At 37.0% G+C, this 16,633-nt stretch overlaps 2 protein-coding genes across 2 annotated transcripts; one reads left to right on the top strand and one right to left on the bottom strand.

The window, feature by feature from the left end:
• The first annotated feature begins 10,340 nt into the window (after window positions 1–10,340).
• LOC146131760 (choline/ethanolamine transporter flvcr2b-like) lies at window positions 10,341–13,071 on the top strand. Its single transcript, XM_083397405.1, has one exon. The coding sequence runs from the start codon at window positions 10,748–10,750 to the stop codon at window positions 12,221–12,223; it is 1,476 nt and encodes a 491-aa protein (XP_083253531.1). The 5' UTR covers window positions 10,341–10,747; the 3' UTR covers window positions 12,224–13,071.
• Window positions 13,072–13,371: 300 nt separating this feature from the next.
• LOC146131759 (protein O-linked-mannose beta-1,2-N-acetylglucosaminyltransferase 1-like) lies at window positions 13,372–15,017 on the bottom strand. Its single transcript, XM_083396986.1, has one exon. It carries the CDS (start codon window positions 14,986–14,988, stop codon window positions 13,477–13,479), a length of 1,512 nt encoding a protein of 503 aa, XP_083253112.1. The 5' UTR covers window positions 14,989–15,017; the 3' UTR covers window positions 13,372–13,476.
• Window positions 15,018–16,633: the final 1,616 nt, after the last annotated feature.

Below are 16,633 nucleotides of genomic sequence, written 5' to 3'. Positions count from 1 at the left end.
TTGGCACCGCTAGAGCTCACAAGTTCGAAGCTATTACAGCTTTACAGATGGCTGACTCCAGCCACACTTTTCGCTCCAAAGGGCTCATTATCTGTCAAACGAGAAGGTAATCTGAAAATGTCGCACCAGTGCTTCCACAGGCTTCAATGTTAAGTCATGCGTGAGTTTCGAAGAATGTTATTTTTGAAGTTTCGATTTTAGTAGTTTTTTTAGTAAGTGTCTCCTGGGTGCGTGAGAATTTCAGCTTTACTTTTTGTTTATTGCTGCGTCTCTACATTTAAATATTTGGCAAACTCTACCTTTTTTTTTGAAGTATAAATTACAATTGTAAGGTAACAGCACTTTTCCTTAAATCAATGCTTTTTACAGTATAAAAGATTCACTCTCTGTATAATGTGTATTTCAGATCCTATTTTTACCCAGCCATCTAAGACAAATTTCTACTATTGTTGCATCAATCATTGTTGATTGCCATGGCGTCATTTTCCACTTTTGATTTTTTCTAAGACAATTTCTAATTTCTTTTGCGACCCCTATAAACAATAATTGCCCAAATTGTGGAGCATCCGGAAAACCTAGCCTAAATACACAATGGCATCCACAGATGCGTTTGAAAAATCAGTTGCGCTAAACTAACATACAACACTTGCAATTTGAAACATGAAAGCTTAAACACGTGTTTGAAAGCACTAACCTTGCTTTGTCGCCTCTACGCTTTGGACTTTGGTGTTATTAAGTGAGCGGCAACTTGAAGGTAGAGCGTTTTAAACCTTAACTTCACAACGTGCTTTAACAACTTCCTTTGGAATTGCCAACCACAGCAGAACAAAGCAGTAAAGAGGGAAGTTTAACAAGTGGAAAGCGACATTAAAGTTTACGAGCTTACCCAGCCACGCGTTCGCCTTAATAGAGTCGCAACACCGAGTTATTTACAAGCTGAGAACAATTTGAACTGCATTACCTTCTCCTCAGATATATTCAACCCACACCAATTTGGTAATTAATGGGGCGTTTGGCAGATTTTATTATTCTCACCCAGCACTTTATAGTAAGGAACTAGTATTTATACTTTAAATACAATACACGCTTTTTTTGCGTAACTTTAATAAAATATCAAATGAAACAACATTCAAACAACATTCGAAAGATTTCCCTGTTTAAGTAAAATCCCATTCTATCATCAGTGTACAAATGAAGTTATGGGAACTTTTCGTTGATAGATTGTGCCATAATACTGCATCATATAAATTCCTCTACTATTTTTTCAGTAAATCAATCAGCCATTTTAGTCGCAATTTCGCAGGGCGCTTCACAATAGGAAACGAATTCGATATGATATCTTATTACTGCAGATAATATTTAAGCCATGTAATATTTATATGCAAGATATAAAATTAATAATGATATTTATAAAATGAAAAAACGCACAATTTTTCAATTTAAGCTATGCAAGGCACGAAAAAGTTTCGCACAGCGCTTTATACTATAAAAGGTATTTTTCTCAGAAACCGCTGACACACTCTCTAACGTTTACCTATAAGGAATAAGTTATGTAAAATACCGTTTAAACCTTTATATTTTAAAATGTTTGCAAGCATTAACATTAGTCCAACCGCTCACAGTAACTACTTAAACTTTAACGAGTCATCGCCTGTTTTAACACGACACTGAATCACTCGAAACATGAAACATTTTGCAAAACACATCACTCGTGTGTTTATGACAGATGTTCAAATGTAAATCAAATCGTAAGCTCTGTGGCAGCTAATACGATTTCAAATGACGTCCACTGACAGCTTAAACCAGTGGTCGGCCAAATGTGGGCTTTTGAGCCATTTTCATTTGGACGCCGGTTATTTTTAATAGTTTAGTTTTATTATGTAGTGGGTCGCGTGATAACCGTAGGCCTGCATTTATTGTACTGATGTAAATTTTTGAAAGTTAGTGTGTGTGGCGTAACTTTGTGACTTCATTCTAAAATTTGAATGCCCCAACCTAACAAAATCCTCAATCCGCTTTTGTCGTTGTAGTGGTTTTACGTGGGCCTGTAATAGCTCTGGAAAGAGTGTTTTGGGCCACGACAAAAAAGTTGCCGAACACTGGATTAATTTTTTCCATCGTGGTTCGCACTAAAATCATAGTTTTCTAGGTAAACGTCGTTAAAAAACGCCCATGCAGTCTCATTTAATGTTCTTAATTACCTTCAACAATATTTCGCACAGTCTCAATGGTCATAAAATCTAAAAAAGTTTCAATTCCTAAATTTAACCTTCAAATACCTACATAAAGCTGCGTCGTTTTACAAGCGAGCCTGACTAACTAAGCAGCTACACAGCTCTCAATAAACTACATTGTATACATGGAGCTGAGCTTACTGGCTTGTGGGTATTGTACACGCTTGGGAGTTGCAGGTTCGATTTAGTTTGAGACGGCATGAAATAAACCTTTTTGTACCACTTAACCTTTCACTACTTGGCTAGTCGTGCTGGGAATGCGTGATGTTGCAAACTGATTGCTTACAAGCGCATATTGAATGGCCTGTGTAAGGTTGGCTTGGGCTTAACTCACCAGATCAACTTAATGATTTTGAAGAGGTTTGTAAAGGAGCTAAAACTCAATTAATTTACACCAGGGGTTCTCAAACTGGGCACGCGGTTTTAGAGGTGCATTTAGCTTAAAACTGTCCCTATATCTTGCGAATGTCATTTAGGCTGGATATCTATAGTCTGCATATTGTATTTATGTATTTTGGGTAACCTGTATTCTGCTTTTGTTGAATAAAGTTGTTTTGGATCTTTTTCACAACCTTTGTGGTTTTGCTTGGATCTTATGGTCTGCATAGTTAGACCCACGAATTACCAACACAATTAGTAAATTTTTTTCGAAATATGTGATAAGCTTATTTGGTTTGTTAAGGAGAGCGCAGCAGATTAAGCAGGCCAAGAGTTTCTTTTTTCACGCAAAAGCGTAAGCACTTTTGTGAGTTACAACCCCGTTTAAAGTGCAATTATGCAAGTGTTGCTTCGCCCTTTACAGACATAAGGAGTCAGCTGAATGTCAGTTAAAGTACGGGACACGGTTAGGTTTAGCTAACCTTTATAAAGGCAATAAAACTACTTGTTCGGATTTGAAGAATTGTAAATGTGTAATTTACTTTTTTAGGTCGAAATTCGCACTTTAAAGTCACATGAGCAAAATGCTAAAAAAGCTTCGTATTTGACGGGTTTTGGAAATCACAACGCATGAACAAATAATCGCTTAGTCTCCCATAAAACACCATACTAGCTTAACCTTTACATGACCTTGAAATTAGCGCTATTCCCTATTGGTTTTTGTTTCTCTCAAGAATATTTTGGACCACACACAAAGCGTGGACCAAACTTGTTGCTTTAAAACCGAACAAATAGTACTTTTTCGAATGTTCCTAACAGTCGAATAGACCTCTATTAACCCTTTCTATAGCAAGCATCGAAACCACTTATGCCTTAAATTACATCGAAACCGCGAATACTACACAAGGCACACAACGAGTTGTTTTATCGGGGTAAGGTTTAGTTTAACCAAGAATCCAAACAGCTGGATGTTGATAATAACAATTAATCGCATGTGAACAAGTGTTTTCAACCCCAAGCTAAAAACACTGAACCTTACCCCTACGAAAAAGCATTTACAGAACACTCTTCACACATATGTTAAAACGTCCAGCAAAGTTTGAATTTAAGCTCAGTTATTTAACCAAACATAACAATGATATTATCGCAGTACTTTAGTTGTTTTTGTTTCATCTGCAGTACAAAGTCAGTCTTACTTTGTTGGTTGTTATTCAGTGAAGACTCGATAAGACAACTTAGACCTTTCAAACCACGTCTCTCTTATCACTTATGACGTACAATGGGCATTCAGACGTCAACCTACTTCACACAATCGTAGGACTTAATGACGTCATCATAAGTAAGAACAACCACAGAACAATAAACTCCTTGTAACAAGTTGTTGTTGAACGATTTAAATCGACATTTGTGCAACATTGATGCTTGTAAATGGTGTTGCCATAAATGTAAATACAAACGTTCTACTTGGCGAGTTTACACTTTTAATGCTGACCAACAGCTTCCAACCTTGGCTTGTCACTATTCTCCCCACATCTAAATGCAGCTTAAGCAACTCACAGTTAACACTAAAGGTCTCTTACTTTGACCTGATGGAGCATGGTTGTTGAAAAGCTTATATTTTGTATAATGCAATAAAGTTTAAAATTTTGCACCCGATTATTAGCTTTTAAATAAAACAAATACGGCAATCAACAAATATTACAAATAAGGCAAAGCATTAGGCAGCTACACACCGTAAATGTTTGGTCTAACAGTGAACATAACGTAAATACCGACGTTGTTCGTGCATTATTAACCTGACAGCTAAATGTCGTAAATTGTCGATAAACCTTTTTAAGCTGCCTTCCTCAACTTACATGAAGTCACTGCTAAGCTTTGGGAGCCAACGTCAAAACAACGAGCAACTTTACTAACAAGGCGAGCAGTCTGCTGCAGAGGTGTCGGATAACAAGCTTCCTGGTTTCAAACAGCCACGCATACGGCATTTAAAGCCTCATTTGTGGAAGCGACGAGCCGCTGATAAACCGGGATTTTCAACAGGATGTTTCGCTGCTAATCCACACCAAGTCAGCGCTGATATCACATGTAATAGTTAATGCGTGTTGACTATTGTATGGTAGCCTGGGTTTTGTGTGAAAATCAACAAACCTAAACCCTGTGTAGTGTGTCTATAGCTGATGATATGTACATGCGCGTATAATGTATTAAAGTACAAACAGTTTCTCCAGACGCCTAATGAATATCAAAGCCCATACAGAAGAAAGTAGGAACAATTTTTAAACAGATTTTGAAAGATAATATAGTTTTGTTCGAAACGTTCACAAAATGCTACTCTGCGTCAAACTACAACCTCCAACCGTTTACTCGGAAGTATCTCTAGTATTTGTTGACGCAAAATAACTTTTCTGTGCAGGAATTGAAGTGATGACCCTGGTAATACGTGTCAAAAGGCATCGCGAAAATCTTCACATAAACACGCTTCTAATAAATCACAATCCCAGAGCCAGCCAATGCGGTTAAATACGCCGCTGAAATCCATTGTTCGCTCGCGTAATAAGAGTAGCCGAACGTCATGCACCGCTGCACACCGCACGTTACACACAAGGGTTAAAGGTCGGGGTTGGCGGGAAATATCGCCGGTCGGTTGGCGGTTTAGCGGGAATTATGGCGAATCAAAGTCCAAGTTTAGAATCGATTTTAAAATTTTCTGCGTTTGGTCAAATCGCTACCAGGTAGATCAATAACTGGCCAGTAGTAAAAGTTATTGTTGTGATTTTTTATTGAAATAAGTTGTTTTAATTAATTATTTGACCATTTAACTAATTAGTCATATTAATCAATAGCTCATCTGGTAATTTGTTGACAAACTATTCAAACCGCCGTCTTAAGGTTGAATTACATCTAAGGCTGGTAATACAAAGCTTTACAATAAACGAATAAAAAAAGGAAGGAAAAAAAACTTCGCGTTAAAGTTCGAATCTAGATAATTTTAGGTAAAAACTGTTGCCACCAAGCATCGTTTTAATTAAAGAATAGCTCCTCCCATAATTATGTTTCTTCTCAAACGTTCCAAACGACCTCAGCGACCTGTTCAAGTCTCTATTCAGGGTTAATGATACCGAACGCTCGTAACCGGGTGTCTAGTGGTAACTTACTTCGGTATTGAAAGGAAAGTCCATAAAGACTATAATGATTAACTGTTGCTACCAGGCAACAACATTACGCTGCTAGTTGAACTTGTCACAGCAAAATAAACTTCATTTCGAGACAAAAGTTTTATTTCAGTAATTTGTAAACAATGCGGCGCAGATTCGCGGTTGTAAGGTGGACGGAAGTTTTTGGTTCGCTGTTGGACTCACAAAAAATAAGAGGACTCAACTGAAAAGCGGAGAAACGTACTTTGTGCTCTCAGCGTTTCCAATAACTTCGGGTTTACGAAATTTCATTTTTAAATCCCAAACAATGAAAACGTATTTTTTGAAACGTGTTTTTTTTGTTGAGTAATTCAATGAATAGAAAACCCTATTTGCGACTTTGGCATTTTACAAAATTTCGATCAATTAAAATTTGCGGTATTAATACATTTGCGAAAGTGAACGTTTAATTTTTTAAACGTTGTGTCGCAAAAAGGCTCCCAAGTATGTAAAGGTGCATAGTGTTTTTTTAGAACGTAATTAGGGCATTTTACCGAACCTGCCAAGCCCTGCAATGAACGTTGATCAGTTTGACCCTGTTTAGAGGGCACCTGCCGAACTTGGCGCGCCGAGATTGTTTCTGAGCAATATCTTCGAAAATTGTGTCGCTAATAAGCTGAAATTTTTCTATAGTTCTTGTATTGGCTTTAGCAACCTAGCAAACATACTTTTAGAAAAAAATAAAAATAATATTAATAATTTTTATGAATATTATTATGGAATATTAATATATACAGCCATATTAACAACTAATTGTTGAGCTTTCTGGCTAATTTTTTACGATATATACTACAAGGCATACTCTTTAAAACGATTCTTTGCAATTTTTGGATAAATTGCCCCCAAAAATCTCGGCGCTCAGTTCGCCCAGGTTAAAATGTCCACTTTCACCATCTTCTCTTTGTTGAGAGCTTAAGGTGGAACTCCTTGAACTTTCCCCTAACACTACAGCAACTTGTTGGGTTTGAAGTGTTAGGGCAAGTGCTTTCGCGGGTCTAGGAGTAATTATACTTTCTACTCGACACTGTAACTTATAATCCGCGTGAACAAATTTAAAGTTGATCTGTACTATATTTGTTAAGGCTTTAATCTTGTTTTATAAACTTAAAATCCTTGTAACTAAAAGTAGTAATTTTGCCACAAAATGTCAAATGGTGAATCGAATAAAAATTCTAACAAGGAAACGATGAGTTTCATTTAAATCCGCAATTCTAAGTAACTGAACCTAAAAATATTCTTACCTATGGTAATACATGAATCTTTTTCGCCTCTTAACAAAATATATCTTTCTAATCGCATGTAAAAGTAAACGCATTTCATCTAACATAAAACAATGTTGATAGTTGCAATTTACAAATGTCTTCGAACATTCGAACCCAGTTTGGTGTGTCAGGAGTAGTAATGGTTCGCAACTTACCCTTAACCCTGGGTAGCCGTTCGCAAAAAAGCAGAGTTCAAAAATCTCGCTCACTTCATTAAACTTGTAAGGTCTTGGGTTGTTCGTTTCCTGTATGGCCGTGGTTTCAGTTGCAAGGGTTAATGTGGGTTAATTACCTTCTACTTTTCTGCGCCCTTAGACTCTTGAAAAAGTTGGTGTAAAAAGCGAGTGGCATTTTAAGGTGAACTTTTTATCAGTGCCATCTTTCTGTTGTGAAGCGCCCCGATTTTTTCTCGCCCCAAGCAAACAACTGCAGCAGTTCCGTCGAAATTCTTCTACAAACGTAGACCGCAGTCTGCTAACCAGGACCACACGCCACGCCAGATCTCGTGTTACATGCAGAGTTGCGCTTTTGCTGATAAAAAGTAATTTTAAAACCACAAAAATCCGTCAGTGGTAAAATAAGTCGCGCGCAACGATGAAAATATTTTTGTTTTTTTGACCGGAACGAACTGTGCTGAAAACAAAAGACACTTGTATTTTTTGCCAAACCACCGATTCTACGCTCACATAGCTCCTTGGTTATTCTTTGTTTATTCGAAACTTGGAATCCGTTTGACGCGGAATGACAGTTTGTATTTTATTGCTACATTTCACGGCCTTTTTCACCTGCGCCTTTATTTTGTGTTTGTGTTTTAATTCTACTTCTACCTGATGAAGTACGGTTGTGTAAAAGTTTGACGCAGCGGCACTTGTTTTTAAAGATAGAATAAGTGCAGTTTCTAAAATTGATGGATATTAACCGCACTTCTGGTGTAGCCTAATTGAAATTATAACCTCACGTTCGGCAGCAGATACCAGCTGACCTCATCCGGGTTAAAAATTAAAACGAGAATGCGTTATCCCGCTTATGTACTAAAATGTATCAAAATAAACAGACTATATGTATTAAAGCTAGACTTTTTGCTGATATATGTACCATAAGCTTGATCTTATTAATTCCATAAATTTAGTTGTTCATTTCGAATATAAAATCCGCGCAGAAATTAAAAAAATATTTTACCGCACACCTCACTAAGCTGTCTCGTGTTACTCAACTTAATTAAAGTGTACAAAGGTGCCAGCACCAAATATTCCAAATGAACTCTGTTACACTCGATTAATTTTAATTCGTTAGTATGTCCCGGTCTTTATTGTTAAAATTGGATGCTTTGAGTTCTTGTTCCATTAAAAGCCAATGCTTCTTTGTTACGTTTTAGCGCATAATGCAATTCAAAAAATGTTTAAAAAATGCTTTTTAACTGAGCTGATTTTTTTAAATTATTTCGCTAGTTTTCTCTTGCATAAAACATTCTGTTTAAAACCTGGTCACAAAACACACAAGGAATAACAAATAGACGCGCAAAACAAAACCCAAAACAATACATAACAAACAGGCCCATTCAGTTAAAAAAACCCAGAAAATGTCACTAAAACTACACCTTTAGCAATGGAATAAACACAAAGAGCAGCGATTTGCCCTTAAAACAAGTTTGTTTAGATTGCACCAAACGTCAGGGGTGTTTTAATTTCATTTGTTTATTTTTAGTCACTGCAGTTTAATTGTGCTTCCATTCGTACAAATTCACATGTTTGGAATAATGAAATTAAGGCTACGAACTGTTTGAGAAAGACTGACATAAACAAACACAAAATCAAACACACAACTGAAACAGAAGGAAAGCATACAAACACATAAACAAACACATATTTTGTTTTGAACGTTTCGAATACCTCTTTATTTATTTTCAACATAGTCATAGAGCTAACAACGCTTGAGCGATAGAGTGAAATCCTGATAAATGCTTAGCTTCTTGCATTCAACAAGCACAGCAACCGGCTTGTAGCAAAACACAAACTGAAATATTTGATGGATTTACACTTAATAGCGACATCTAGCGTGGTAAATTTATTACCGCTGTAAACACTAGCTGTCGTAAATTTAGGGGCAAATAAACAGGTTAACTTTGGTGATATGTGCTTTGTTTCTCCGATTCTCGGCTCTCGCGTTTAGAAGAAATTGTACGAAATATCTTTTGCTTTCAATTTATCTGTTGTAAATTGATCATCCGGCTTAAAAATTTTAATGTTGTGCATCGTTGGGGCCAGTTTCTAGCGTCGATTTGTTTCAGTCAACACCTGTACATTTCTGTCCTTGTGGAGACTAAGTACGTAGTGACCAGCTCACAAACAACTGTTGAGCTTGTATGGTTTGTTACAAATTATAATTTTGTGTGCTTTTGTGTCAGCTGATCAGCGTGAGGGCGGCACGTGATGCAAAGGAAGTCTCAATCAATCGTCGCACATTTCCGCTGCATTAGCGCGCAGTAGATTCTCGCAGTTGCGCTCTAAACAACGTAAAGTTAGTTAAATTTAGGTTAAAAGCTAAAGGTGCAAAGTAGAGACAAAGCGTTTCGGCTTTTAACTCAGTTTACAAAGTAAAGATGAACCGAGCAAATTTTACTCTCATATAAAACCTGTGTGTTTTTGTTTGTGTTAGTTGATATTCGAGGTTATAGTTGCGAGTTATTACAGATATAAGTTCGTACAAATGATTACATATAAAGTCACGGGTGGATTTAAGTGAAATATTTCCAATAAAGGTTGGGTTGGGTTATATTAGATGTATCATAAGATATGTAAACATAAAGTTAGACGTAAACTAATTTTTAACACCATTCAGAAGTAAGTAGCATTTCGTAAACGTTTCGAATATATCTTTATATAATGGTTAGAGGTTAAAGTTAGACGTTGAATGAATTTTAAAGACCATACAAAAGTAGGTGGCATTTTGTGAACGTTTTGTATATATCTTTATTCATTTTAACATAGACATTCGAAACGTTCAAAATTCTACCTACTTCTGTATGGGCTTGGATATTGTTACTACGTCCAAACAAACAAAAGGAAGCGGTTGTTTTATTTTTAATTTTGACTGATCTTAAAAGACCATTGCGCAACTTATTTAATATAAAGAGAAATCACATTTTGCAAGTGTTTCCTTCACATTTCCATCCACCATTCATCGTTTTCATTCATCCAGCAGACTGTGTGTGTGTTAGGCGATTATAGTGTTAAAGCTAAGCTGGCTTGCTGGGAAAACACAAAACAAAGAGGGTCGCGCGACTTCGCTGTGAAGCGGAAACGCGATACACAATCACGTCAACAATCCCGTTTGTTACGTCACCATTCGTACTGCGTTGTGTCTGCAACTGTGAAAAGAACAAACAGCAAGCAAAACATCTGATGATGAAAAAACATTTTGAACTTAAAATTGAAACGGAGTGATTTTCTTGGAAAACCTTTGAAGCAACTTATACCTTTAGCCTCAATGTGAATTCCAATTGTTGGACTTTATTATTCAAAAAAGAAAAAGTTTTATTTCAGATTTTACTAAAAGAACAAACTTTTTAAATTAAAACCTGGGTTTCAACAAAAATTGTTTTTTTTATTATTCCATTCAAGAAAGGGATTTTTTTTAGTTTTGCCCCCAAAGACTTTCAGCCGAAAACAACTCGGAAAGCATGAAGGGTGGATCAGAGTTGCAGATTCTACGTAAAGGAGAGAAAAAGTGCGAAAGTGCTTCCTCTGAGGAAACAGTTCGCATCGCAAGCTTCAAGATCCGGTGGCTTGTGCTTGCTGTGGCCACGTTCTTCCTGGTCGCTGTGGGGTACAACCGCGCTTGCTTCGGGGTTGTCGACAATGTTTACTCGAGGTTCTTCAACGTCACCAGGGAGCAGGTTGACTGGCTGACCCTAAGCATGAGCGCAGTTAGTGTGTTCGCGAGCCTCGCTATACTGCTCATGCTATCCTACTTTGACTTTAACTTCCACATGATCTGCCTCGTTACAGCTTTCTGCATCACAGTGGCATACGCGTGCCACTTGGCATCAGCTCTAAGTCGATCTCTGTTCGCTGTCAGTCTCTTGGGTCAGATTTCAATGGGGCTTGCGAATGCCCTGGCCATCACAATGGTTCCACTGGTTGGTGCGCTGTGGTTCCCAAAAGAAGAGGTAGCTACAGCTGTTGGGGTTTGTTTGGGAGGGATTGACGTCGGCAACATCATCGGTTTCAACGTTCCTGCCTATTTCCTGAACAACCAGAACAAGCTGCTCGAATCTGAGTGGACTGAGTTCGTGAGGAGCCACTTGCTTGTAATCTTCCTAGTCTGCTTCACTCTATCCTGTGGAGTCCTTTTCATAGTCCTACTGGTTATTAAGGACTCCCCCCAGCTCCCACCGAGCCTCTCAGAGGCGGTGAAGTTGAGGTTGTCGATTATGGACAACCTGAAGATGCAGAGCAGCTTGTCGCGAGCTTTCTACTACTTGCGGCTTGTCTGCCACGACCGAACTTTCCTTACACTTGTGCTTTGCTTCGGCTTGGTTGAGACTTGCTACATGCTCGAGGTACTTATGATGTCTGACATACTACGAGAGACGCACGCTGAACTGAGGAATAGCACCGACAGCAATGTACTGGCATCGCATATACTCACACTGTACGCTACAGGGGGGTTGATTGGGGGAGTCGTCAGCGGTGTGGTATTGGATAAAACCAAGAGGTTTAAATCCGTGGCGGTAGCGTCTGGTTTTAGCATGGCCATTTTTTCTGCCGGATTTCTCGCGAGCATCGCCACGAAGAACATGGTCGGTTGTTTCGTCACAAACGCGCTGTATGGGTTCTTTAACGGAGCTTGTTACACCGCTTTGTACGAAATAATAGCTCAGCACATGTATCCTTGCAAGGAGCTGGCTCTGGGCGCCTGGATAACGTTCTTTGTGAGTCTTGTGGGTCTGTTGGTTCCCCTGCTTGGCCGCTTCATATACAACACTGTTGCAAGTATGGGGGTGCTTATTCTGCAGTCTGTAGTCCTACTTGTGGCCACACTCATCATTTCTTGCCTTAAACCGAGGTACGAACGATACTCGGTCAACCGTAGCGAGAGGGAAGTCCCCTCAGTCACTACCCCGCTGGTGAAACACGTTGAAAGTTCAAGATAAAAGCAAGCGTTTCGCTGGAAGGAAATATGCTAAGCCTAATGCTACCAACAAGGCTCTAAATAAGGCACCAAGTGCTATGGGTTGGAAGAAAATTTGGTGATACCAACGCTATTTATGAACCTGAAATAATAAACATACCATTGATGTAAGTCCAGTGTGCAGATTGCAGCGCAAACCCGGGATTTTGTAAAGCAATTTGTGCCCACACTTCAAGGCTTCTGAGTGGGTTAAAAATAACCCGAGTAGGACTCCGGCCAAAAATTAAACCAGAGTCTGGAGACTCCGGTCAAATATGCGGTTGTCTATTAGCTACTTGGTAGGCCCACAATATTGGCAAATATGAATCACTTGTTAGCAGATGTATGTTAATATAGTTTGGTGACATGTGTAAATTTAATTGCATTTGAAAGATTCTAATAATAATTGTGATTTTATTATTTATTTTCTGTTGGAAGTACAAGTTTCTTAAAATAAAAACTTTTGTAATTTCAACATTATTCCATTACAAAGGTGTTAATTTTATGTTGCTTTAAAATTGAAGGGTCAGCAATATTTACTACTATCCATGACTGTTTTAATAACAATGCAATCTAGAAAATTCATACAGTAAAAACATTTTTGTTATACAAGGGCAGTTTGTTTTAATATAATCCAACAACAAGCAAAAGATTCATTTTGCATTGGTTTTATATCTGATGACTCATTTACTTCCTGTTTGCCATGGCAATTGCATTCCTTTGTACCTTTCATGCAAAGAGCAATTAGAAGCTTCACTGTCTTAAATTAACTTTATCCGTTGTGTTGAGTTTGATGCTAGTATTGGTCTTTGCATGTATTCGTAAATTGTTTCTTCACACATTCTTTTGTATTTATTTCATAATAAAATTGACTATGGAATATACCAGTTCAAATAAAAAAGAAAATCACTGTCATATTTATTGAGGCAATAACATTATTCAGACAATTATTAAAAAAAACAATTCCCATATCTTATTACAGGAATTAAGGCAATATTACTCCAATGACAATAACACATTAAATAATTTTCTTATTAAGGTACATTTTTGTTTTAAGCCAATTTCTACCACTAACACCATTGATTGACAATTGACATCAAGTAAACATAATACTATAAAAAGGACCAAAAAACAAAATAAAGGAATGAGCACAGTGTTGATATAAGAACAAAAGTACACAATGTTATTTAGGTAAAATCTTGCAATTGCATTCAGTAACATTTGTATACAATATATTTACTTAATAGGGACAATATGAGGAGGTTTATAAATACCAAATGCAGACTGTGGATATCCTATAAACACAACCTTTGTTTTCCTTATAAAAGTTCGGAAAGCATGTTTATGAAAACCGCGCACATCTAAGTCCCAAATTTTTAGGCACCTTGCAATTTTAATGAAAGTATGTGCGTCTTTGTCCGTACTAAAATAGGCAACGTACGATTTTTCGGAATTCTTTGGCACAAAATCTTCGTCACATGGACTTTTTGTGTGATTTAATAAAACAGAATTCCTGACAAGTTGATGAAATAGCTTTTCATATTCCATTTTCACCATAGATTCAACATTTTTCAGAACTACGTTTTCATCTTGATTAAGTCGCCTTGTCTTGAAATAGGTTTCATAAAAGTTGTTGTTCATATTAATCCCAACCTCACCAAAGTGAAACGTACGTGACACGTCCGGTATAACGCACTCACGACCCTTTCGAATGTCCGGGTGCCGCATCCACATGTCCCAGTCCCAAGGCTTGTCCGGCCCCGGCCATATCGGTTCCAGTTCCTCTTCGAAAAGCGACCGCTTCAAAATCCACCCCAATCCCGGCATTGTTTCAACGCGATAAAGTAATGTTGGATCCTCACTTGTGTGATTATAACCTTGGTCGTTCCATGCTGAGATGCAATAAATTGATGGGTCTTTTTCTAAAAGCCACAAAGTCTGGCTGAAGTATTTGAAAAAATCTGACGACACTTGCAAATCTTCTTCTAGAATTATCGCATATTTCGAATCTGGAAACCTTGAGAAGGTTGCTGAGATACTTGAAAGGTAATGTTGAGATATGCGAGCATTTCTTGTGCCAGAAGGCGTATGGTAAATTGCCTTCACACCAAAAACTTTTGACAAATCCATTGGTTCTTGGTAAAATCCGTCGATAAAAATAGTAATCATGTTTTTGTTCACACCAGATGCAGAAAGAAGTGACCTCAACATTTTGTACAAATATTGTGGCCGGTTTGCCGCTATAATTACAACAGGAATGTTGTAAACATTATTTTCAGAGAAATTTCTTGCAGTTTCAAAAAAACTTGAATCGGTTTTGCAAGAACAAAGCTCTTTGTATAAAACATACTTCTTGCAAAATGTTTCAAGCCTGTGCTGAACATCAGGAGACCATTTACATGTTTGTTTATCATTTGTGTCAAATGAGCTGTTGAAAATCGCTCTGAAATGCATCGGCTCTGGCCAGGACGAGAGGTTATCTGTGTGGCTGATTTTTTCACCGAGCAAATATCCAGTGCCTTGCTTCAAAAACACAATCATTGACCAAAGACTTCTCCATTTTAATTCATCAATGGACTTACTGCCAAGCGTTTTTAGTCCATTCTTTGCTTTGTCACCCAAACTAAATGAAGCCTCATCTTTCGTGGCAAATATTAGAAGCAAATTTCGTTTACTCATTTCCTCCAAAAACAAATTTAGGTTCTTGTCGCCACTTTTTGTGTAAGTGTCAAATATTTGGTGACCCATTAAATGAAATAATTTCGGATCAACGATTAAAATATGCAATCCACGCCCTGATTTTTTATCAAAATGTTCGTACAAGATATCACCATTAATCGCCAATTTAACAGTGTTTTTGCTGCAAAGAGTTTCAATAATTGCAGCATGTTTTTCGATAATGTTCAAAGGTTTTCCAATTTCAACTGAATCTTTGTGCAATCTAAGGTCATTTCTTTGCAGTAAAAACTTGGTTTCTTGAATGGCATTATTAAGCTTTATAATCTTCTGAATCTTCAAAATAATCAGAATGACCAGGAATAAACCGCATGTGATTTTAGCGCAATGTTTTATATGATTTCTTCTTAGGAAATACCAGTAGGAATATTTCCTATAAATTTGCTCAAACATCTATAAAATAAGTAATAACTGTTAAAAAATCCAAATAGTTGTAAGTAGTTGAAAACAACAACTTTGAGAAGTTTGACCAAAAGGAAGTGCTTGTGCAGCTTAAAATTTTACCGTATAATATCGTCTATCAATCATAAATTTTAAAACATTACTTAAAAAAATCTAACTTAGCAAGCAATCTGACTTTTATCAAAAATATTATTGGAATATATCTATTTTTTATATTGATGAAAATAAGTAAATAGCAATATTTAGCCCTAAAATTTAGGCGTGCCAAAAGTGACTCACTTAATACTTCAAATAGAGCCATGACTCGACCACCAGTTATTCAGGGAGCCAGAGTGAGGGTATATAAATGTTCGTTTAAAAATTTATGAACATGAAACAATTAAGATGAAAAGCAAAATTTGTTGGTCCACTCCATACTTGCACGAAACAACCCAACTAGAATTTAATTTACTCAATTTTACTTCTGCGTTTTATGATAGAAGCACTATAGTTGAGATCCTTACTTAGTGTAACTGTAAAAGTGTCTCCAATTTTAGCAGTAAAATCAGTTTTTATATCATTTGTATTGTTACGAAATTCATATATTTTATTAAGTACTTTATTTCCTACAAGTAGGTCCTTTAATCCCGATATATTACAAAATTTACCATATTTTTTTAAAGCGTTTTGTTTTTATTTGTCACTTCATAAAAAATACTACAATTAGTTTGATTCGCTTCGCTGAGCTTTGTTATGCTTGAGTAATTTGCTTCGGCGAACAAGAATTTTTTTTCGACTTGGGGTCGTATAGCTTATTTCTAATAAATAATGAATAAAAACTCCACTCAAATAAGTTTCACTTTGTAAACTCATCCCAACGATATAAGACACTACAACTAGGAGCAATACTCTATACCAGGGTGGTCCAAGGTTGGCAACATCGCGGGCCACACAACGTAGGCTGCATGCGTACCAGGAGCGGATCAACGATTTTCGTTTAGTCGAGACATATCAAAGACATATATAACATATAAAGCAGAAACTTGAACTTTTGCGCAAATGAAATCGAGTTTTATGAGACTTGGAAAAAATGCGTATTTGACAAAACTTTAAATTTAGAAGACTGCATTTTATAAGCGCACAATGTTCGCGGAAACCGTGAGTATCTCTTCAAAATTTGAGAGAAGTTGCATGCTACACAATCGACTAACTACAAGGACGTTGTCGTTCGCCTAAAGGTTTTAACCAGATCAATTTGGCTGAAATTTCATCTTGA

Source organism: Ascidiella aspersa, chromosome 9, assembly GCF_963924565.1.
Source record: "Ascidiella aspersa chromosome 9, kaAscAspe10.2, whole genome shotgun sequence".
NCBI lineage: Eukaryota > Metazoa > Chordata > Ascidiacea > Phlebobranchia > Ascidiidae > Ascidiella > Ascidiella aspersa.
The sequence above is the reverse complement of the archived record's forward strand: the minus strand, read 5'-3'. Positions and strand labels throughout refer to the sequence as shown.

Coding starts and splice junctions, on each gene's coding strand:
- LOC146131759 (XM_083396986.1), bottom strand. CDS start 14,988: ATGGGTCACCAAATATTTGACACTTACACAAAAAGTGGCGACAAGAAC.
- LOC146131760 (XM_083397405.1), top strand. CDS start 10,748: ATGAAGGGTGGATCAGAGTTGCAGATTCTACGTAAAGGAGAGAAAAAG.